This window comes from Podarcis pityusensis, assembly GCF_964106645.2.
Source record: "Podarcis pityusensis genome assembly, chromosome: 16".
NCBI classification, from domain to species: domain Eukaryota; kingdom Metazoa; phylum Chordata; class Lepidosauria; order Squamata; family Lacertidae; genus Podarcis; species Podarcis pityusensis.
In genome coordinates, this window is record NC_138041.1 from 15,657,214 (window position 1) to 15,680,775 (window position 23,562).

The 23,562-nt window shown below is 51.8% G+C and overlaps 3 protein-coding genes across 3 annotated transcripts in view; 2 read left to right on the plus strand and 1 right to left on the minus strand.

Annotated features, from left to right (window-relative positions):
* Window positions 1-23,562, plus strand: part of NAALADL1 (N-acetylated alpha-linked acidic dipeptidase like 1) — a 318,716-nt gene that overhangs the window by 6,258 nt on the left and 288,896 nt on the right. The window lies entirely within an intron of this gene.
* Window positions 129-17,363, plus strand: LOC308465735 (inositol-trisphosphate 3-kinase B-like). Its single transcript, XM_080985926.1, has 8 exons — window positions 129-251; window positions 3,546-4,053; window positions 9,074-9,158; window positions 10,104-10,317; window positions 11,734-11,938; window positions 12,521-12,622; window positions 13,855-13,926; window positions 16,219-17,363. The coding sequence occupies exons 2-8, from the start codon at window positions 3,556-3,558 to the stop codon at window positions 16,462-16,464; spliced, it is 1,422 nt and encodes a 473-aa protein (XP_080842052.1). The 5' UTR covers window positions 129-251; window positions 3,546-3,555; the 3' UTR covers window positions 16,465-17,363.
* The window catches only part of ATG2A (autophagy related 2A), a 36,869-nt gene continuing 33,902 nt past the window's right edge, over window positions 20,596-23,562 (minus strand). Inside the window, exons 40-42 of the mRNA XM_080985913.1 lie at window positions 22,949-23,103; window positions 22,393-22,548; window positions 20,596-21,249 (exon numbers count right to left, since the gene is read on the minus strand). Of these exons, the coding sequence (XP_080842039.1) occupies window positions 21,013-21,249; window positions 22,393-22,548; window positions 22,949-23,103 (548 nt within the window). The 3' untranslated portion in view covers window positions 20,596-21,012. The remainder of the gene's footprint in view (window positions 21,250-22,392; window positions 22,549-22,948; window positions 23,104-23,562) is intronic.

Here is a 23,562-nt window from a genome sequence, read left to right on the forward strand (position 1 = left end):
CCCAAGGCGGCGCTTTCCCCTTCTTCTGCGCGACGGGGTGCAGTCTCGCCAGTGACCGGCAGAGGGCAGCACGAGACAAGCTTTCCTCCTGGGGGGCGCCTTCGTCAGCTATCCCTCCGCCCCCTCCCCGCTCCCCAAACCCGGCCCCGTTTATCTCCCCGCCTCTTCGTGTCCGGCCAGGCAGATCCGCGGCGGGGCCGGGATGGGAAGGGCTAAGAGGGGCGCCCCGTAGTGCATCCCGCGCTCTCCAGGTGAGAACTGGGCAGCGGGCAAAGGAAGAAGGGAGTGGTGTCTAGCGGTTAGAGCAGAGGCTGCGGCTTAGCCAGGAAGACTCATTGAGCCCCCAAAGCCACCACTGGGGGGAGGGGAACGCAGAAAAAGAAAGCGCCCCCCCCCAGCCTGCCTGTTATGGAATGAGGAGGTGCCACTCTGCCCCAGTTTAGCGATCCGGACTTGGGGCGCTCAGTTCTCCAGGAGCTACGCTAGGTTTTATGGAGCTTGGGTGGGGTGGGTGGTAGCAGCGTGCCTTTCTCAGGGTGGCGGGTGGGGTCTCTCTTCCCTTGGGTGACATCATTTCCCTTGCTGATAGGCGGCTGGGTGGGGAGTAGGCTTTCAGGGACCAGAATCTATTGCTAAAGTCCAAGGTGTGTCTGGAGCAGGAAGAGAGTGCCTCTGAGGTTGTGCAGAGTGCCTTTGCCTCGCTATCCCGTAGTTGCCAGCGACAACTGCACTTCCAGTTTGGGGGACTAAGGAGAAGGGGGCGAGGGGGGGAAAGCGGGTGGCTTCTGGAGGCGCTTGACCCCTAATCACCCTTCCCCTACTTTAAATTTGATGAAAATGGAAATGGATAATGGGACTGATAGATCAGAAGAAGGGAACCCGTCCCCACCCCGGTCAAAAAGCTGCAGGGCACTTTGGGGTCTATATTCCCCCCCCACACACCCTCCACACAGGAAGCCTGCTTTATACTGAACCCAAAGCTCAGCCCATCTAGCTCTATGTGGTCTATTATGGGGGTGGTAGGAGGGGGCTGTCCTCCCCCCCCCCGCCAGAATATCAGGTACCATTTCCCCACCTAGCTTTGTATATATCTATTGTATTTTAGGGTTCAGTCTCCAGATTGGGCTCCCAGCTGAAACCCTGGAATGTAGCTGCCAGTCAGTGTCAACTGTACTGGCCTAGGTGGAACAATGGTCTGACTTGGTATAAAGTAGTTTTCTGTGAGCCTATGCCCGGGATTGAACTTGGGATAATTCTGCATGTAATGCATGTGTGATGATGGCCACTAAGCAAATGGCCTTCCCCTAAAAAGAAACCAAGGCCCCAGTCCTCATGGTCCAGAATGAAGGGCTGATTTCTATAGGACAGAGGAATCTGCCTTAGACTGAGCCAGACCCTTGGTACATCTAGGCCAGTGTTGTCTGCACTGACTGACAGTGGCTCTCCAGGGTTTCAGGGAGGGAAAATTTCCCAGCCCTCCCTATAAGAAGCTGTTGGGCATGGACCCTGGGGCCCTTCTGCATGCAAACCAGGCAAGGAGTTTAAATCAGCACCCTGTTCAGAACACTGAGGACTAGCATCCTCATCGGTTTTGTATGCCAGTAAGCCTGGGCTCAGGGACACGGATGGCGCTGTGGGTTAAACCACAGAGCCTAGCACTTGCCGACCAGAAGGTCAGTGGTTCAAACCCCCGCGACGGGGTGAGCTCCCGTTGCTCGGTTCCTGCTCCTGCCAACATAGCAGTTCGAAAGCACGTCAAAGTGCAAGTAGATAAATAGGTACCACTCTGGCGGGAAGGTAAACGGCGTTTCCGTGCGCTGCTCTGGTTCGCCAGAAGCGGCTTAGTCATGTTGGCCACATGACCCGGAAGCTGTACGCCGGCTCCCTAGGCCAATAAAGCGAGATGAGCGCCGCAACCCCAGAGTCGGCCACGACTTGACCTAATGGTCAGGGGTCCCTTTACCTTTAAGCCTGAGCTCTACTTCCCAGCTACAGCCCCATCCTCAAAGGTGGTATGGTGCAAGTCATGTTGCTTTTTTAAAACCAAAAAAAGTGCTCAAATGGGGTTGGGGGTGCGGTGAGACCGATATACCATAATGAAGCTCATGAACATTGCTTCCTGAACCCACTTCCCAATTTCCCACCAAATGTCAGCCCCGGGAGCCAAGTTTTTTTAAAATTAATATTTTAATAGAAGCATTTTGTTTATAAGAAGACAGAGTGGAAAAAAGGAAAAAAAGAAAAGAAAAAATCTGAATGAGAATGAAAAAGAGGAAAAAATACTCAGCTACATTTCCATACATTAGTATACAGACATATATAAACTTATTGTCCTAATACACACATCGTTATCAATAACCTAATACATTCTGAGTAAACTCATTCCAAATGTCATTTGGATTTATCCAAAGAAAGTCTGTGTCTATAAGCTTTCTGTTCATATGTTACCAATATTGCCACAATTAAGGGGAATTGTATCTCTCTTCCTCCAGTACATCAACATCAGTCTCTTGGTCACCATTAGGGCTGTCCCTATTTTCGCTGTCCCATTGTCAATTTCCATGCAATGGGCATATAGTTCAAAATAATATTCACCTCTGAAAATTTTGATAATTTTTTTCTGTAGTGTCTTGTTTATATAGTCCACATTTCCCCCCAAATTTTAGTAAGTGTGGGACATAGTAAAAGCAGGAGCTAAATAGTCTTCCACCTGTAATTCAAGCATTGCTGGGAGGAGCAATCCTATACAGTGGAAGCTTGGGTTGCGAACGTGATCTGTGCGGGACGCACGTTCGCAACCTGCAGCGGCGCGTCTGTGCACACGCGGGTTGCAATTTGGCACTTCCGGTACTTCAGGGTTTCGGTGGGTCTGTAACCCGAAAAACCGCAACCTGAAGCATCTGTAACCCGAGGTATGACTGTACTTGCCAGGAAATACATCCCTCCTCCCCCCCCCCGCGCGAAAAAAACCCTCCCACAAATCTCTGGAAACTACTAGTGTCCACCAATAAAGGACTTTGCCAGAATGCCCATGTGCTGCCCTTAGAGAGGGAGCCTGTGAACTCACTAGCCAATGAACTAGTAGCCATTGATAAGACCTCTCTTCCATGAATTGATAAGACCTCTCTTCCACATTTTCCATAGTTCAACTTTGCACTGCGCGAAGGACTTTCTTTTATCCATCCTAGCTCTTGCAATGTTCAGCTTCAATGGATGTCCAGGATTTGTTACGGAGGAGAGAAGCTTTTCTCCATGGTCTACTTCCTCCATGCCATGCCATGCATAATTTTTTATAAACTTTCATCAAACTCTTACTCACCTTTTCTCTGAACGAAAAAGTCCCCAACACTGCATAGGAAACTCGCTCCACACACACACACCCCGCCTCAATTATGCTGTTGCCCTTTCCTGGACCTCTTCCAACTGTGCGATACCCGTTTTGAGGCGAGGCGACCAGAGCATAACTTGGATGGTCACACAAGCTGCTTTTCTTGCCCTTCCAGCTTGCCCTGCTCCAGTAACACACACTCTTTGTTTCCTTACAGAAAGCTGTGGATGAAGCCATGCCTGAGTAGCATCACTTCCAGCTCATCTCAGCAGACAACCTTCCCCCGCGGACTCCAGTGGGGCCTAACCATCCTCATGGAAGGCTATCACAGCCTGGAATGCATCCCTCCTCCACCTGCTGCCACTGAACCAGACCACTGGGAGGCCCCCAATACGCCTCTGGCCCCCCCCTCAGAATCAGAAGCCTCGGTGTGCGGCAGGGGAAGGGATGCCCCCCAAGGGAGGGCGGAATTGCCACCCTTGGGTGCCTCCCCCAGCAGCAATGGCCTGCAAGGGCCGCCAGCCACGCCTCCCTGTGAGGTTGCCGGAGCGGGGCCCAGCCAGAAGCCCCTTCCTGGAAGCCAGGAAGCCCCCGTCCCTTTTGACCGCTCTGTCTCGGGCTCATCAACCTGCTCCTCGCTGGGAGGGTCCTCTCAGGAGTCGGACGACGTCTTCAGCGATGCCGAAGAGAGGAGCCCCCTGGGGAAGAAGCGGGTGCTGCGGAAGGTGAGGTGAGGGAGAGGGCAGTTGGGGGTAAAGGCAGCATGGGAGGGAGGGGAATCGTGCCCCCCACAAGGAGGCAGAGAGCCCCGCCTCAAGGCCCAGCGATTTCAGAGCAGTCAATGGACTGGCTTGCTAGAACTTGAGAGGGAAATGTCCTTCTCAGCCCTAAGCCTGGGGCCTTCTACATGCAAAGCAGGGGCTGTACCACTGAGCCCATGGCAAAGTAAGATTTTACCTTAAGTTTTATGCTGGTTTAAATAGATGTCATTTTTTTATTGTATTTTGCTTTAAGTTATTTTTTGTAAAAAAAAGAAGTCGCTAATAATAATAATACTGGGATTTGTGTGGCTAGCTGGAAAGCTAAATGCATACCCTCCTACATTTCTCCGATGAAAATTGGGACATTCTATTCCACAATAATAATAATAATAATAATTTTGCTATTTATACCCTGACTGGGTTGCTTTATTATAAACTTAATTTTAAAATAGGGACACTTGGAGGGTCTGTAAATGGCGGCATAATTCTGTGTCTCCCATCACCCCGGGACAAAAATGAAGCAGAGTGGATCCTATTGACATATAAACAAAAAGTATTATACAGCCTCACCAGGGAATACAGGAACCAAAAAGCAAGTCTGCAAGGTTAGATCTTCAGCAAGAAATAGATGGAGCTCTGTCTGAGGCTTCAGAAGAGGCCTCAAATACTGACATGACCAAAGGCAATATGAAGGTCCCCAAAGGCGGGAAAGTATCTGCCATAATGGAGGAGGACAGAGACTCGGATGAGTATATTAATAATAATAACAACAACATTTTTCAGGACCAACCTGGCATTTAAGAACAGCAGAGCAGACTAGGGTGGGTGGGTGCTGACTGGCCTGGTCACCCAAGATCCAACGGCTGACGGGGGTCAGGGGGTTGTGCAATGGCCTTGATGCATCCAGTGCCTCTTCTCTTAACCTGACCTGACTGAACTCATTGCCAGATCTCCCCACTAGCTATCACTGCCCGGGCACATTGCTACTCCACATGCTGCAAAATGAGGAAACGTTTCCCACTGTGTCCTCCCAAGATCTTAGTATAGGGGTCAGCAAAGTGCAGTGCTGCTCTATAAAATGCAGGAAGGTTGTCGTCATCCATAATATTGCTGATATGAAAAGAAAAACAGTGTAGGAGGCACGAAAAGGATGAAGCACAAAGGCATGTCGCAGGACTTCCAGGCACGACTGCAGATGAGTCAGAGCTACAGTCAGCTTGAAAAAGCGGTTCCATAGCGAACTTCCTCTCTGCTGGTGCAGAGCATAGGGTTGGAGCCTTTCGCCCTGATTGCATTCACAGCCTCCGTCCTACAACCCCCTCCCCCCACAGCTGGTGCATCGGGTAGTTTTTAAATGTGGGCCTCATCTTTCACACCCAGCACCCTTCACCTCGGACCACCCCACCTTGGTTCTCATCCAGGGGACTTTTGCTCCTTCTCCTCTTTACCTTCCCGACTCTTGTACCAAATTTGGGGCAGCACCGTCCCGTTTCTGTCTTAACTTCACTCACTCATCCCTGCTAACAGGGCTGTGGCATCAAGGAGAGCTTTAGAATTATGAAATTGTTTACATATATGGCTTGGGCTCAGGCAGCCTTAAGGGTCACATCTCCCTGTACAAACCTGCCCAGGTGCTGAGAGCCTTGAGTGAGCACCTTCTCTTGGTCTCTTCAACATCAGTTGGTGGTGACCCAAGACAGAGAGACAGAGACTTTTCTGCAGCAGCTCCCAAATTGTGGGATTCCCTCTCAGAAGAGGTTGGACTGGCTCCCTCCTTGTCTTCCTTCCACTGGCAGACTAAAACCATTTTATTCAGACAGGCCTGTGAAAACGTAAGTTGCAGGCTTGACTGATCACTGGGCTGCTGTCAGGACAAACTGCATTTTAATTTCTGGTTCTAAATGTTTTCTGGTATTTTGATGGTTGCTTTTAACTAGTTTTTATTGCTGTGTTTTAAATATTGACGTGTTCGAACACTGTAAGCCGCCTTGAATCCCACCTTGGGAGGAAGGAAGGAAGGAGGAATATAATCAGATTGAAGAAGAGTAATATTCATTTATTAAGCCTGTGTGTGTGAAGAGGGAAGCACCCTTGCAAGAGGACCGCAAGAGGACCTTTGCTTTGTGGTCCTGGATCATTAGAGATCCCTGGCCAGAGATCTTGCATTTGCAGGGATTCTGCTGCAAGGAGGATCAGGGCCTCCCTCTGGCAGGTGTCAAATCCCCATCAGAGCCAAGTCAGGCTGACCTGAGGATGCCCCCAGCAAATGTGCAAGCTGAGAGGCCTGGCTGGAGGGGGCCGGAAAGCATGACTGTGCTGGGGTGAGCCTCCAGCTGAAGGCAGAGGACCATCCTCTACAAACTCACAGCCCTGGGCAGGATGTTGTGGTTCCGCTGCCAGCCCAGCTGGCTTGCTCTTATGCAGGTCGAAAAAGCTCTTCTGGGGCAACAGCAGCAGAGGCCTCAGCAGGGTTCTGTGGTGGTTGCCGTGCAGAGCAGTTGGGTGTGCGAGGCGAGCTGTTTGCATGTGCCACGAGCTCAGGCGCCCTTCCTCCTTGCACAACCGGCCCCGTGCAAGCCGGAGCACACCTCTCTCCTTGCACAGCAGCAGCTCTGCCGAGATTTCCCCGTTGCTAAGCAAATTGCTCTCTCCCCCGACAAAGGCCTTTCCCTTCCTCTTTTCAACGCTGAGTCCTCCGGCTGCTTCCTCCAAGACGGGTTTCCTCTGGCTGTGGTTAGAAATGCTGATGAATGAACTGGAGGGAAGAAAGGGGGAGGGGAGACTTGACAAGCCTCCTCCTCTGCTTGGCAGGCCTCTTCTCTCTCAGCTTGTCTTTGCTGGGTCTCAGGAAAAATACCTCTTCTCTGCCTCTCTTGTTTCCTGGGCTGCGTCTCAGGGCCAGTCCAGAGCAGGTCCAGCGTCAGGGTTCAGCCTTGTTGGCTTCTAGGCTTGCAGGTGGTGCTGAATGAACTATGGGGTGGGGCAGGGGAGTGTGATGAAGGCTCCCCCCCCCCACCAATGGCATGGCTTCGCTGAGGCAGGGTTAACCTTGGTCCAGTTTCTGTCTCCCAGCCTACCCTACTTCGCAGGTTGTTGTGGGAATTAAACAAGGACTCAGGCCTGGGAGGGTTCAAATCCCCGCTTGGCCACGAGGCTCACGGGTGACCTTGGGCCAGTCACTGCCTCTCAGCAGTGACCTCGCAGGGTTGTTGTCGGGGATGAATGTTGGGAGAGGGAGAACAATGCCCACCACTTTGAGCTCCTCGTAGGGGGGAAAAGCTGGGATAGAAATGCAACAAGTAATTAAATGATTCCTGGACGTTTTCCAAAGCCTGGAAATGTGAGGTTCCCTGGCTTCTGAACTGCTGCTACCTGTGGGGACGTGGGCTGCACAGACCCCCAAATGTTGGGGAAGGACCTCTGCACACAGAGAGTCCTATGGCCAATCCCTGCTAACAGGTAGGGCTGAGCCTGTCCCTGCCTGAGACCCCAGCAGTTGCTCTGCCCATCAGTAGAAACAGTCCTGAGCTAAAGGAACAAGTGGTCTGACTTGGTGTCTCGGGGTGAGGCAGGATCCTACGTCAAGGAGAGACTGTAGCTCAGTGGACAGGGCACCTGCTTGGCCTGCAGAAGGTCCCAGGTTCAATGCCCCCTGACATCTCCGGGTAGGGTTAGGAACATAGGTAGAGCAGAGAGCCGCACTGGTTGTTCATTTGCTAACTGGCCATGTTCAATGTGTTTCTAGGGGTCTCCTGCTCTGCCAGCTGAGCTGTGTGTTGTGGGGTATAGAACCACAGGATTGTAGAGTTGGAAGGGGCCCTGAAGATCATCTACTCCAACCCCCTGCAATGCAGGAATATGCAGCAGTGGTTTTCAACCAGTGTTCAAGGCAACCCTAGGGTGCCTTGAATGATACTCAAGGGGTGCCACGGGCAACACTGGCCTCTGTCCCTCTTTCCTTCCCTCCCTCCTTTCATGCCCTCTCTCGTCTCTGCCTCCCAAAGGCTTGCACAGCTGTTTGTCTGCAGCCCTGGCTATAAGCTCCCCAGGCGAATGGTGTTCAGAGACCAGGGATGGCAGCAGCAGCAGCTGCCTGGAGGACTCCCAAGGAGAGGGGAGAGGAGAGGAGGCTGAGGGAACCCTCCACAAGGGAGGGTGTTTGAAAAAGAGTGTGAGGCTGCCCGCTCTGCAGTCAAGGGGTGACATAACTGAGCTCCTGAGCCCCACGGGGGTGCCGCAGAAAGAATGTAGTTGGCTAAGGGAGCTGCGTGGACTCAAAAAGGTCGAAAACCTCTGTCTTATGGGTATCGAACCTGCAACCTTGTCATTATCAGCACCACGTTCTAACCAACTGAGATTCGTTTTTTGTTCTTGTTTTTCTTAATGTCTTTTGTGTTCTCATTTTGTATTATTACATTGTTAACTGCCCTGTGATCTTCAGGTGAACAGTGGTATACAAATTTAATAAATAATAATAGTAATCGGTTTACCTACAAGTCTGCCTGACTCCATATGCGCCCACTCGACTCCTTCAATCTGCAGAACTGGCTCTGTTACAGGGGCCACTTAATACCTATTCTGCAGTGGTAAGAATTCAATCTTCTAGTGAGGCAGGACCTACACTTTGGAACTCCCTGCTGATTGAGATCAGGGAGGTGCCTTCACTATACTCTTTTCGGTGTCTTCTAAAAAAGTTTTTGTATAGGCAAGCCTACCCAGATGTTTACAAAGCTGATGTGAATTTTAACCTATTGTTATTTAAGTTTTCTGACGTCTTCTTGTTAATTTTGGTGATCGTTTTGCTGTTTTATCTTTTTTTCGTAAACCGCTTTGCGGTTCTCTACAATCAAGAGGTGCGTCCATTTTATGAAGTAAATTAAGAAGTAAATAAATATAAAGCCCCCCGCCTGACACCCTGGATCTGTGCAACCTCCTATCTTCTCCCATCATCTTGTAACGGTCCCTGTCTTGGAATATTTCCTAGACCAAGTCCTGGAAGACGTTCTTCACGATGGTGCACTGGTCCTTGCGGAGACGCAGCTCTTGGGTCCAGCTGGCCGGCCACGAAGGTACCACTACAGGACCGGGGGGGGCGGGGGGGGGGCGTGTTGCAAGCCAGGAATGGAGGTGGCCAAGGCAGCAGCTGCAAAGGAATCAGGGCCAGGGGGATCTCCCCCACTGCAGCTTAGAAGAAGCCACTGGATCCGAGGATGCAGCGGGCAGCCCTTTCCCTTCTCCGCAGTTTATTTCTGCCTCCCCAGGACCACAAGCCAGGGCTTCCGTGGGGCTCTTGGGCAAGCTTAAGCACTATGTCTCAGTTTCACCAACTTGGATGGGTTTTAAAGAGGACGGGGCAAATTCATGGAGGTATAGAACCTAAGCAGAGCCCTGCTGGATGAAACCAAGGGCCCACCTTTAGTCCAGCCTCCTGTTCTCACAGTGGCCAACCAGATGCTTGTGGGAAACCTACAAGCAGGACCCGAACACAAGAGCCCTCTCCCCTCCGGTGGCTTCCAGAAACTGGTGTTCAGAAGCATTTACTGTCTCCGCCTGTAGAGGCAGATACCCCTCACCTCCATGAATTCATCCAGTCCTTTTTCAAAGCCGTCTAGGCTGGTGGTCACAGCGCTGCCTCCTGCGGGAGCAAGTTCCACAGATTAACGATGTGCTGCGCAAATGGTAATAGATGCGTGCAATAGATGGGCCACTTCTTATGCTCTTCTGCAAGCAGGGGGACAATTGTGGACTCCCTCCAGTGTTGCAGAAGATGTGTCTATGATTGCCAGTTGCCGGAAAGCACAAATCAGGAGAGTGTTGCTGTTGCACTTGGGTCCTGGATTCCAGTTAGTGTATCTGGCCATAATGCTGGACTGGATGGTGCACACACACACACACACACACACACACACACACACACACCCTGCTCTTCGGCTCAATCCAGCCACTACAGGTCTTTTACTGTGCTTCCTTCCCCTCCCTCCGCTTCTTCTGACCATCCTCGTTCTCCCCCCCAGGGAATTTCAAGCCCAGCGAAGGAGGCCAGATCCTGAAGAAGTTCAGTTCCGTGGAAGACGCCTGCCTGGCAGAGCTGATGGCCGACGTCCTGCGCCCCTTCGTGCCCGCCTACCACGGGGTGGTGGAGGTGGGGGGCGAACGCTACATCCAGATGGATGACCTGTTGTGTGGCCTCGACATGCCAAGCATCATGGACTGCAAGATGGGCACCCGGTGAGAGCAGTACCTTTCTGGGGGGAGGGTGGTGGGCATAGGAGGCTCCTTCATCTCAGGTGAGACAGGAGGGGGTGAGGGGAGGGCAGAAGTCCCACAGGCACTGAAGGTGGCTTTGGGATGGAGAAGAAGATTTATCCCAGGACCGTCTTCCCCACTGAGCAAAGGTCATCACCAAAGACCAGTTTGTATGGCACTTTTCCACAGTTGTAAGTCGCCTTGAGCAGAGTTTTAGCATGCAGATACAATGGTACATAATCCATTCCCAAAGACTGTTCGACTTCCGAAACGTTTGAAAAACAAGGTGCAAAGGGCAGCCAGCAAATTCCATTGAGAAAATTGAAAAACACGCATTTGACTTCCGAGGTGCGTTCAGAAACGGAAGCATTTGGGTTCCGAAACGTTCGGCATGAAAGCAGCCAGAAGCAGTAAATAAAAACACATTGAAACGTATGATGCAGAATTAAAGCAATCCCCATACAAGTCACAATCAGATTGAAATATGCAAATTAATAATAATAATAATAATAATAATAATAATATTAGCAAAATTAAACATCGCCAGAATTAAAGATCAACCCTTATAAAAAAAACAACAACCCTCTAAGCAATACCCCCCCACCCCAAGAGCCTGGAGGCATCCTGTGAAGCAGGTCCTGAAGGACTTGCAGCCAGGATGGTCTCTGACTTCTTTGCCAGCCTCCGTTTTTGTAGCTGGAGTCAGTTAGATGGAAAGAGGCTAGCAAGGCAGGGATGGGTAAGGTCATAGAATCATAGAGTTTAAGGGACCCTGAGGGCCATCTAGTCCAACCCCTGCAATGCAGCTCAGTGTCAGCAAGGTGGAATCAGAGGCTGTAGCTGGGTCGCCAGCAGTCATCTGTGTTTCGCATCTGTCTGTTGCATAAGTAGGGGTTTTTTTTGGTGGTGCAGGCCTGCCGATAATAGCAGCCAGATGTGGGAGACTGCAGAGCTAGTGTGTGGGTGAATCACTAACCGGACAGCCCAGAGGGACCTGCCTTGTACTGAGTCAGACCCTTGGGCCTATCTAGCCCAGTATTGCCTGCACTGACTGGCAGCAGTGGCTCCCCAGGGTTTCAGGGAAGGCCTTTTCTCTGCCCTACCTAGAGACACCACCAGGGATTGCCCCTGGGGCCTTCTGCAAACAAAACACTTTCCCTGACCCCCCCCCCCCCCACATTGCAGCCAGTCCCCCTCCTTGTCCAGCTCTACCACTCCTTAAGAAAATGAGAAGATCCAGTCCAGCTTCCTGTTCTCACACTGGCTGGCCAGATTCTCATTCGGGGAAGTCTGCAAGCAGGAGCCCAGCACAAGAACCCTCTCCCCTCTGGTGCTTTCCAGCAACTGGTTTTTTGAAAGCAGTGCTGCCTTCCTTGAACACCTCCTGTTTCTGCCCAGGACGTACCTGGAGGATGAGCTGTCGGAGGCACAGCAGCGGCCAGCGGCACGGCGTGACCTGTACCAGAAGATGGTGAAAGTCGACCCGCAGGCCCCCACTGCCCAAGAGCACAGCCAGGGCGGTGTCACCAAGCCGCGGTACATGCAGTGGCGGGAGGGGATCAGCTCCAGCGCCTCCCTGGGCTTCCGCATCGAGGGCGTCACGGTGAGTGGCGGCGACAGCTGAGCAGGAGGTAGAGAAACGAGGAGGCAGTAACTCCTGCCCAGTAATGCAGGAATATGCAGCTGTCCCGTACGGGGATCGAACCTGCAACCTTGGCATTATCAGCACCCCACACTAACCAGCTGAGCTATCCAGCTGGTCCCAATATAATAATAATAATAATAATAATAATAATAATAATAATAGAAATTATTTTTATTTATACCCCGCCCTTCCCAGTTCAAAGACCAGGCTCAGGGCGGCTAACAACAAATTTAAAACACTTAATTGTAAAAGCAGCATAAAATACAGTATAAAAACATGAATAACCATAAAATCCAAAATCCAGAAATCAATTTAGGGGAAATAAGCATTAGATAATCACCAGGGCTAGCTGGCTGAATTGGTCCTACTTGGGCCAGTGTGGAGGCCGGGGGAGAATTAGCTGTGGGGTCTCCAAGCGGGTAATCTTCATAAAAGGGGAGGGGGAGGAAAGAAAAGGGAACTAAAGATCAGACTGAATTCAAATTATTATTATTATTATGAATATGAGAACACCCCCTGCCCCAATCTCTGTCTCCACAGATCGAGGGGGGAGCCGTTCGGAGGGATTTCAAGCAGACTCGCACCAAGGAGCAGATTGTGGATACTTTCCTGATGTTCACCAAGGCCCGCCTTGACGTTCTGGTGAGATTGGTTAGGGGGGACACAGTGGGAGCAGGGGGCGAAATCTCAGCCACTGGGTCCCCCCCCCACCTCGTTCTCTGTACCTGGACTGCTCATTCTCAACCTGAAACAGAACTTCGCCAGATATTCACAGGAATGTTGCCCACCAGCATACTTCTGGTGCTTTTCAAGCAGTGAAGTATAAACTTGACAGGTTTAGCACTTCACGACAACACCCCCGCCCCATAATTCAACAGCACCAAAGTTGAGTTCCAATGAGAGGAATGGAGATTCCGCTTTGGGAGAGCTGTGGCCCAGTCATGCGGGATGGGGGTGTGGGACTGGTCTCTCCCGTGTTTTGAAACCTTTGGCTTCTGTGTGGTGGGAATGTAGCCTGCCATACCAAGGTAGGCATCACAGCTCTTGCCCCTCCCACTTTTTGCCCCCAGCCCCGCCTCTTGTTCACGTGTGGCCCTCAGAAGTCGGCCCACAAGGACTTAGCTGAGATGGCAAAGTTAACATGTTCAGTGAGAGAAAAATCATTACTGACATTCATTGGGATCCTCTTCTTGTGTGAAAGAGAAAATAAACTTGTAATATCTGGATTTGAAGATGGGGAAAATATTGGCTTATAGAAAATACAATAGTTGGATGCTAATGTGTGAATACAGTCTTACCTTGGAAGTCAAACGGAATCCGTTCCGGAAATCCGTTCAACTTCCAAAACGTTCGAAAACCAAATCGCGGCTTCTGATTGGCTGCAGGAAGTTCCTGCAGCCAATCAGAAGCCGCGAAAGCCCCATCGGGCATTCGGGTTCCAAAAGAAAGTTTGCAAACTGGAAAAATAACTTTGCGGTGTTTGGGAGCCAAAACATCTGAGTTCCAGGGCGTTCAGGATCCAAGGTACGACTGTACTATATTTATGGTGTATTATAAAAAGATACTATTGGTATGAACTTTGCATATCTTTTGATAAGTATGAATAAAAATATATATTTTCTTAAAAAGAAGTTTGCCCATGAGAAAATATGACCCTGGGACTGAAAAAGCAGCCCATGTAGCAGAAACACATTTAAAGTTAGACAGGTCCCTGTTCTATTTCTGCCCTTGAATTCCATGCCACCTGTTGGCTTAGCCAAGGCTTCCATGACCTGCCTCTCCTAGCAAGGGGCACAGGTGTATATGGGGGGGGGGGCTTGGCCTTGATGGGGGGGATCCCATCCAAAGCCTCAATGCTCCCTCTTGCCTTGCAGAGCACATACGCAGCCCGCTTGGAGAGCATGCGCCAGGCGCTGGAGGAGTCTGCCTTTTTCAAGACCCACGAGGTGAGGCTGTCAGGGCGGGGGGAGGTTAAATTGTTTGTTCATTGTATTTATTTAAATCCCACCTTTATCTCCCAGGAGCTCATGATGGCATACACGATTTCCGCCCATTTAATCCCCACAACCACCCTGTGAGGTAGGTTAGGCTGAGAGGCAGGGATTGGCCCAAAGCTTCATGGTGGCTGAGGCGGGATTCGAACCCTGGTCTCCCCTAGGTCCTAGTCTGCCATTCTGAACATTGGTTCTCAGGAATGGGAGGCAGAGGAGAAAAAGGCCCTGCAAGTGTGTCTCTCTCCTGCACTTCCAAACAGTTGTTGGCTTAGGACCTGAGGGTTTGTCTTTAACTGTGACTGGGCTAGTTTGTTATACTTTGTTTTTAGGCTTCTTTTTTTTTCTTTTTTGGTCCTCTTTTGATTTCGAGTGTGCCTGCTCATGTAGAAAAGCAGGGTATAAATTCACAAACACCAAAGATAGATTGTTATTTTTATTGTTCCCATTTATTCTTATACTAACAACTAACCCTAAGCCTGTGGGATCCTCCCTCCACCCTTCTAGGGGGAAGCCTCTGGAGAGGAAAGGGGGTGCAGAATATGACAAAAGGATTCCCCCTCCTGTAGGCGAGGGACTCCCTGGTTGTGGGACAAAACCTAGGTGCTTTGTGGCTCAGTGTGAAGATGTGGACAGGACCTGTGGCCTCTCTCCTTCCTCTTCAGTGGCTTCTCGCTTCCCTCTCCCTCAGCAGGCACTCTCTAGGGTGGGATTGGGGAACCGGTGGCCTTTGAGAATACAGCCAGACTACAACTCCCATCACCCCTGAACAAAAGGGCCCGCTTGTCCAGAGTCCGGAGAGCCACCAACCTAAACAGCTTTAAAAAGAGGTGTAGAGGAATTAGACAAGGTTACACACAACATTACACCAGACTGCCTGGATAGGAGGTGAAGCTGAATGTCAGGGGATTCAGGGCAGGTCAAAGAAAGTCCTCCTTTACGCAGAACAGCGTTAAACTATGGAACTCACTCCCACAGGAGGCAGTGATGGCTTTAAAAGGGGATTGGCCAAATTCACAGGCTATGCTTCTGAATCGCAGTTGCTGCAAACCATGGGAGGGGAGAGTTGCTCTTGATCTCAAATCCTGCTTGTGGGTTTCCCATCAGTGCATCTGCTTGGCCACTATGAGAACAGGATGGTGGGTCCGAAATGGCCTGATCCAGCAAGCTCTTCTCAGGTGCTTTTGGCACCCCATCCCTGCCACAGATGCAGCTCTTAAACCGACTTTAGCCGCAATTGCCAAGGACAGGCCCTTCACATTCCCAGCTCCTAAAACCGAGCCTGAGGGAACGGCTGCTTCCTTGGCGCCCTCCTTTCCTGTCACCTTGCCAAAGCTGTTGCGTTCGATCCAGGAAGGTACATCTTAAGAGTCTGAGCACCTCCAGGGCCGCCCTGTGGCTTGTAAAATGAGAGGAGCTCTTGGCTCACACTCCTGGCGCAAACGCAGGTGGGGAGTGCCGGCAGGAACCAGGCCAAGGCAGGCCAGCGAAACACCAAGGGGATGTTTGGTTTGCAGAAGTAGTGTGTGTGGGGGGGGGGGTAACCCTAAAGGAACAGCCTCCCCTCCTCCAACAAACCAACGAGGGCTGAGATGAAAACCTGAACAAAGATCTTACAAAAGAAGCAACTCTAGTACTCAAATCTATCACTGATTTCAAGCCAGACTTGTTTGGTTTATCATCCTTTTTATTTAGTTTGATTTTTAAAGCATTTTAATTTAGCCCTATTGATTTCAGGGAAGAATAGGCTTTTTAGCAGGGAGTTATAGTTTTGTGGTTGTTTTATTTCCTTGTGTTTTTATCTTGCATTATTTACTTGTGTTTTTGTCTTGTAATTTATTCTGTGAACTGGCCTGAGAACTTGTGATGCACAGTATAAAATTTTTAATGGTTATTTTAAAGTAGCCAGTGGGGTGGCGGGAGACAGAATGGGAGTGCCCTGCTTGGAGGGAAAAGCAACTCTAGCAGGAGAGGCCGTTACAGGGCAGAATTACCGTAGTTGCTTTATGACTCCCATCTTAGCTGAGAGGGGAAGGGGAAAGTGCTTTGTATATGCTCAGAGGAAACCCACCCTGCCTGAAGGCAACAGAGCCCAATATAATCTTGTAGAAAACGGATTTACGGGCAGGATCCTGGGACTCTCAGAATAGTCAGCCAGACCAGAGGGGCAAAACCCTCGCTCGGTTGCCGTCCCTCTGAGCTGCCCGCCCAAGGTTCCTAAAAAGCACTACTTTTTACACCCCTCAGGTGATTGGGAGCTCCCTGCTCTTCCTCCACGACCGGAAAGGCCAAGCCAGTGTCTGGATGATTGACTTTGGCAAGACACTACCCGCCCCGGAAAACCTCCCCTTGCAGCACTGCGTGGTCTGGGCCCCCGGGAACCACGAGGACGGCTACCTGATTGGTCTGCAGCACCTCATTGACACCGTGCAGGCCACTCTGCGGAAGGCGCAAGAACGGGGGCAAGCGCCGGCGCCCCCCGCCAACCCTTGAGCTTGCCTGGAGGACGTCCTCCGTTGGGCAAATCTGGACGGGCACCCAACCGAAGGAGGGGAGATCCCAAGGCTGTATTAACTGTAACGGCAAGCACGCTGCAGAATGGGGCCCCAGTGGGATCCAGCAGCGATGTTGCCGCACTTGTTGCCTGCCCCAAAGGAGGATTAGCCTTCCCGCTGTCAGGAAATAGCAGGGAGGGGAGCCGCAGCCTTCTGAGACCAGGGAGGAAGACCAGGAGCATCTTGGGACACTCAGAGATCAATGAGGGAGCGTGTAGGAACGCAGCAACACTCCCGAGGTCGGCACTGCCATAGGAATGGGCTAGTCCTCCCTCCAATTCCCTTTGCTCCGGCTGGGAAGGACACCTGGGAGGTGCAGGGACACCTGAAGTGGACAGTGGCAGGAGTGGATCCCAGGCTGGAGTGGGTGGGAGGCAGAGGCTGGTGCCGTAACCTTACAGCCAAGGGGAGCTTTGAGCTCAGACCACCCCCACCCCATTTGTGGCACATCACAAAGCTCAGGTGAGAGCCGGGTGGGATGAAGGAACCCCAGCGCATCCCTTCCCAGGCACACAGGTGCATCTCTTAACATGCAAATGTCTTTCTCTCTGTGCATTCATAGATTGAGACACACACCTGGGCAGTCAGGGGCCACCCAGGTAGCGGAGCCTGGGTTTCTGTGGAGGAAGGAGCAGATTCTGCCCTGCAGGGTTGTTTCCCCCCCCTCCAAGGCCCACATGAACCCACAGCGGTCCTGAGCCCAGTGTGGGGCTAAGCGGGGGCACACTGGCACTCAACCGGAATGGGTGGGAGCTGCAGGTAGGGTCTGTCTGGGATCCAGCGGAGTCTGGGAAGGAGTCTGGACTTTTTATTCTCCTCAATAAAAATAAAACCCTTTGCGTGCTTCTGGGCTGCGACCTACTCAGTCTCGGGCTGAGCCCTCAGCCTATGACCAGCTACCCTGAAGCTTCTGTTTCCCCCATAAGAAACAAATTCTATTGCAGTCAAACCTCTAGGATGGAGAGGACTGCCTCACAGCCTCTGCCCCCTGCAAGCAAGCAAGCAAGCAAGCAAGCAAGCAAGCAAGCAAGCAGCTAGGGAACTGCCTGGACATTCCCTGCCAGCCTGCCAGTGAATGGGGCTGGGTCAAGGTGGAATTCATAGAATCACAGAACTGTAGAGTTGGAAGGGATTCTGTGGGTCATCTAGTTCAGCCCCCTGAAATGCAGGAACCGCAGCTACAGGATCCCTGACAAATGGCCACCGGAGCTGTGTTCAAAATTATCCAGTGAAAGAGAGCCCACCACCTCCCAAGGCAGTCCGTTCCACTGTCAAAAAAGTACATCCTGTCAGAAAGTACATCCTAATGTTTAGATGGAATCTGCTTTCTTGTCATTTGAATCCAGTATGTCTGGGTGCTACCTTCTGGGGCAGCACTAAACAAGCTTGCTCCACCTTCTGTGTAGCAACCCTTCAAATATTTGAAGATGGCTATCCTATCCCCAGGGACACGGGTGGCGCTGTGGGTTAAACCACAAAGCCTAGGACTTGCTAATCAGAAGGTCGGTGGTTCAAATCCCCGCAACGGGGTGAGCTCCCATTGCTCGGTCCCTGCTCCTGCCAACCTAGCAGTTTGAAAGCACATCAAAGTGCAAGTAGATAAATAGGTACTGCTCCAGCGGGAAGGTAAATGGTGTTTCTGTGCGCTGCTCTGGTTCACCACATGACTCGGAAGCTGTACACCGGCTCCCTCGGCCAATAAACTGAGATGAGCACCGCAACCCCAGAGTTGGTCACGACTGGACCTAATGGTCAGGGGTCCCTTTACCTTTATCCTATCCCCTCAGAGTCTCCTCCAGACTAAACATCCCCAATTCCCATAAGGCTTGGTTTTCCAGGCCCTTGATTAGCTTGATCAATAGTCTCCTTAAAATTGTGGTGCCCAGAACCGGACACAGGACTCGAGGCAGGGTCTGACCAAGGCAGAACAGAGCAGCGCTATGTTACTGTTCTGTACTTTTCCTTCCATGAAGGGAAGCAAGATTCTAGTCCCTGTGGGAGCATTGGAGGCAGGCCACTGAAAGCCCTTGGGATGGGTTATGCAAGAGAGCCGAAGGGGCCTCAGGCCAAGCACCGCTTCCCCTTCTCTTTCCTCATTCTTCTGTGAAGTGTTTTGCAACATTGCCAGGGAGACTGGGCACAAACAGCACCCCGTTCCCAGGACTGATGCCAGCGGACCTCTACGTTGGAGACATCTCCTCCTCCTCTCCCACCGGCCTCCGAAGCCAATGTCAAGTTCGGCAGAGGAACTGGGCACATCCCCACCCCTTTAAGCCCTGCAGATTTTAACACCCCTGATTCTTCACTGCTACCCATCATCTTTCCCTCCCCTCGCCCCCACTAACTCTTCAACAAGACTGGTTGCTATGGAGATGGTTTTCATTTTCTAACAAGGTGAGAGAGGGTGGGGGGAATAGCCACCCAGGGAGTGGGGAAGAGGGAAGTGGGGCCTAGCAGCAGCAGGCAAACAGTGATTTGAGGCAGGGTGCTGCCCCAAGCAAGAAGGGGGGGGGGGAGAGACTGGGGTCCCAATTCGCCAATCTGCAAGTGTTATTCTTTTGGGAAATGCCAGGCATACCTATTCAGAGGGGGCTGAAGAGGAGTTAATGGAGGGGCCAGAATTTTTCGATTGTATTGCAATCTCGCCTTTCCCTCCAAGGGGTTCAAGGTGATGCACGTGGTTCCCACTCATTAATTCCCACAACCCTGTGAGGTAGATTAGGCTGAAAGGCTGCGGCACTCGGAGAGCTCCATGGCACAGTGGGGATTCGAACCCTGGTCTCTCCCAGGTCCTAGCTTGGCACTCTAACCACTGCACACCACAGGCAATCAAGAAGGGTCTTGGGCAGAAGGGATGCAGGACTGGTCCCTATTCGGACACCCCTCAGCGTAGAGGCCTCAGCAGGGAGGGGAAGGGCCAAGGAGCAGGGCTGAGCAGCAGAGCGCCCCACTTTGCGTGCAAAAGGGAAGGATTTTTACAGGAGAAGCAGGCTGCAAGTGGGCGCACACTTGAATCCAGGACAGCTCCGGATGGCTGGGGAGAAGGCGGCACCTTTAAGTGTTTCTAGGGAATAAGTGGCATTTCTGCCTGTGGTTAGGGCCGGGTCTGAACCCCTGGCATCTTGAGGCAGGGCTGGAAAGAGCCTTCTGGGCCTGAGATACTGCCAGTCAGTGTAAGCAACACTGGGCTAGATGGTCTGACTGTGTAGGGCCGCTTTCCAAAACTGCAGAGAAGTCACTTCTCCCACCCTGGGACCCTCCAGCTGTTTCGGACTACAACTCCCATCAGCCTCTAGCTGGCACTGAGTAGAAGAGGAGGGGAGAGGAAGGGGGAACCTTTTTCACTGCTGCTGCTGCTGCATTCCGGAAACCAAAAACTTGACCTCAGGCAGCTGGTGGCTTGCCTAGTTTCTCCAGAGTAGCACAATCCTGCCCCCTGCTGGCTGCTAGGAGCGTTGCTGACTGATGCTGGTAAGAGCTCCCAATGCCTTGAACACAGAAAAAGCGTGCTCCATTCCCCGCCCTGCAAAGCAAGCCCTTCTAGGGCAATCACAGAATTTTAGAGTTGGAAGGAACTTCCAAGGTCATAGAGTCCAACCCCCTGCAGTGCAGGAATGGCAGCCAATCCCTGCCTGCTCCTTCCTTGCCACACACACTTCCTGCAACATGCACCCCCCCCCCCAGCACAGCACAGCACACAATCTGGGCTCAGCCCTCTGGTCCTCCTTTATTGTGGAAGTATCTCTGGCTTTTGTAACATCCAGGCTGAAGGAAAGACGTACTGGGGAGCCCAAAAAGCTTGTGCAGAACTTTTTGCTTTGCTGCTGGTCAGAATGAAACTGAATCGTGTGGTTGTGGCTGCCTGGGTTGGTCCTCCTGGTCTCCCCACAAACACACCAACCCCCCGCCCCCGCCCCCATCATGGGTGCCTGTGTCAATTCCTGCTTCTGTACCTGAAAGGAGTCGCGTCCCTGATCTGTACAGCACATCAAAACACTGTCCGACAGGGCAAAGCAGGCCAAGAAAAGGACACTTCACCCCCTTACCGAATGCCTATGGAAGCAGCAGCTGAAAACAAGTCACGTCCTTTAATGTTCAGCCAACCTTCCGTCTCTCCCAACAACCCCAGAGAGAGAGGGAGACAGAGAGAGACAGAGAGAGAGAGAGAAGTTGCAGCCTGCAGCTCATGCACCAAATGGATGGCAGAAGCTATACTCCTGACAAGTACAAAAACAAGGGCGAGGCAAGAGGAGGTGGCACCACCCTCGTGATGCCAGGCGTGCTGCTGCTGCTTGAGAGCGCGCCAATCCCGCCAAGCAGAAGCTCTTCCCCACCACGTGGTTCTTCTTCTGCGGGTGGCAAGGCTGGCAAAGCGGGAGGCTGCGTCCTTTCAGTGGCCCTGCCAATGTCCTGAACGGGGTAGATTAAGAGGAACGGCCCCGCTTCTGAGCCCGGGTCAGTGGAAGGCGGCAGTGGCGGCGCCCGGTCAGTCCTGAGCCTCTTCTGAGCGCCACTTCAGGGACTCCTCCTTCCGGGCGTCGGGCCTGATCTGGTTGCGCATACCGCCCAGGAGGTTGGAGGTGGCTTCCGAGGCCACAATGAGGGGCTTGACCACGGTGGGAGGGATCTGCCGCAGGACGCCTCCCACCGCTCCGGTGATGCCTTTCTGCTCGTGGCCACGAGTCGCCACATCGCAGATGGCCTGGGCTGTGTCGATGACACCCTGGAGGAGGAGGAAGAAGAGTTTGGATTTATCACTGCCCTAAGGAGTCTAAAAGAGGCTAACATTCTCCTTTTTCCTTCCTCCCCCACAACAAACACTCTGTGAGGTGAGTGGGGCTGAGAGACTTCAGGGAAGTGTGACTGGCCCAAGGTCACCCAGCAGCTGCATGTGGAGGAGTGGGGAAGCGAACCCGGTTCACCAGATTACGAGTCCACTGCTCTTAACCACTACACCACACTGGTGCAGAGGAGGAGGAGAGAAGGATGGAGAGAAAGCGTACGTCAGGGCCTGCCAGAGGGCTGAAAGCAGGGTTTCTCCAACTTGGGTCTCCAGCTGTTTTTGGACTACTATTCCCATCATCCCATACCACTTGGCCTGCTAGCTATGGATGATGGGAGTTGTAGTCCAAAAACTATTGGATACCCAGGTTGGGGAAACCCTGGCTGGAAGGATCATTCCTTTTCAAATATATAAAGATCATTAATTTACAAGGCAACATGTTTTCCTAGTTCAATTTTATGTAAGCTGCTGTTGTACACGCTTATACAGTGGTACCTCGGGTTAAGAACTTAATTCGTTCTGGAGGTCTGTTCTTAACCTGAAACGTTTCTTAATCTGAGGTACCACTTTAGCCAAATGGGCCTCCCACTGCTGCTGCACCACCGGAGCACGATTTCTGTTGTCATCCAGAAGCAAAGTTCTTAACCCGAGGTACTATTTCCGGGTTAGCGGAGTCTGTAACCTGAAGGGTCTGTAACCCGAAGTGTCTGTAACCAGAGGTACCAGTGTGTGTGTGTGTGTGTGTGTGTGTGTGTGTGTGTGTATGGGGGGGGATGTAAACAAATAGTAATGATATTCCACTAATAGCGAACTCAGACAGTGAGTGCCGATAGCTATGGAGCCAAAATGGGGCAGCTGGAAAATCAGAGGCAGCATTTGCTTGCCCAGAAGGACCACAGCATGTGCAGAAAGAGAAAAAGCCTCAAGGAAACTAACTCAAAAGCAGCTCAAGGAAGCCAGAATTTTGGAAAATTCAGGGCAGATAAAAGGAAGCCCTTCTTTGCACAGGGCAGAGTTAGCCTATGGAACTCACTCCCACAGGAGGCAGGGATGGTTCCCAACCTGGATGGCTCTAGGCCTTACCTCTCGCACAGTGTCATAGGCCTTGGCCACCCCTTCACGCAGGTCGGCAGGTTGCTGGCCGCGCCTCAGCTTGCGCGTGTGCTTCTTGTCCAGGAGGGTGCGCGTCATTGGGGGGGCGGTAGGGGACAGGATGTCGTAGACAGTCTCTGCTGTGGCCTGCAAGGGGGAGAGAAGGGATGACAAAGCAGGAAGGAAAGGCGGTTCTGAGAGCCCCATTGCCCTTGCGGGGACCACAATGCCTTCCAATATCTGAAGGGCTGTCGCATGGGAGATGGAGCAGGCTTGCTCTCTGCTGCTCTGAAGAATAGGAATGGAGCCAACAGCTTCTAAGGACAAGGAAGGCGATTCCAACTAAACTTTCAGAGGAGCATTCTGAAGGCAAGAGCTGTTTGGCAGTGAAATGGGGCTGTGGTTTAAGGGGTTGGACCAGATGGCCCCTTGAGGTCTCTTCCAACTCTACCATCTATGAACTCATCACTAAGGACTGGAGGAGAACAAGGGCAGCTGCCCCCCCTCGCAGACCACCCCTGCCCATCTCAGACCACACGGTCCCAACCTGGATGGCCTGCACCAGGCGGTTGCTGAGCTCGAGGGCTGCCGACGCGGTTGACGTGCCGAAGGAGGCTGCCCCACGCTGCAGGCCCCGGATGATCCGCCCGTCCTTGCGGTACTGCTCGATGGGCAGCCAGAAGAGGTCACGGAGGCCGTGGACTGGGAGGGAAGGAGAGAGAGAGGAGAGGGCAAATGCAAGGGCAGCACCGTTGCGTGTCAGGCAAAACCATTCCCCTTTACCCAGGCCTATGGCTATTCCATAATCTATGGCCTGTAAAAGTGTGGAGAGAGAGGAATGTTATGATTATGATTATGATTAGGCTGTCTCTCTATACTTTTTACTATGTTTTTCCATTGATGTTTTGTAATGTGTTTCTAATGTTGCACATCTCCCTGATATCTTCTGATAAAAGATGGTATGTAAATTGAATTATTATTATTATTATTATTATTATTATTATTATTAACTGTGCTGCTGGATCAGGCCAAAGGGGGACTTACCTGGTCCAGCATGCTGCTTTCCACCATGGCCAACTGGGTGCACACTCTTCCCCAATGGGAAATCCACAAGCAGGGATGGGAAGGCAACAGCTCCCTCTCCCCAGCAGTTGGGTGTTG

Excerpts from the sequence above, each read along its gene's own strand:
- LOC308465735 (XM_080985926.1), top strand. The coding sequence starts at position 3,556 with ATGAAGCCATGCCTGAGTAGCATCACTTCCAGCTCATCTCAGCAGACA. Across the intron at positions 4,054-9,073 it reads AGAAGCGGGTGCTGCGGAAG|ACCAAGTCCTGGAAGACGTT; the intron begins GTGAGGTGAGGG and ends AATATTTCCTAG. Across the intron at positions 10,318-11,733 it reads GACTGCAAGATGGGCACCCG|GACGTACCTGGAGGATGAGC; the intron begins GTGAGAGCAGTA and ends GTTTCTGCCCAG.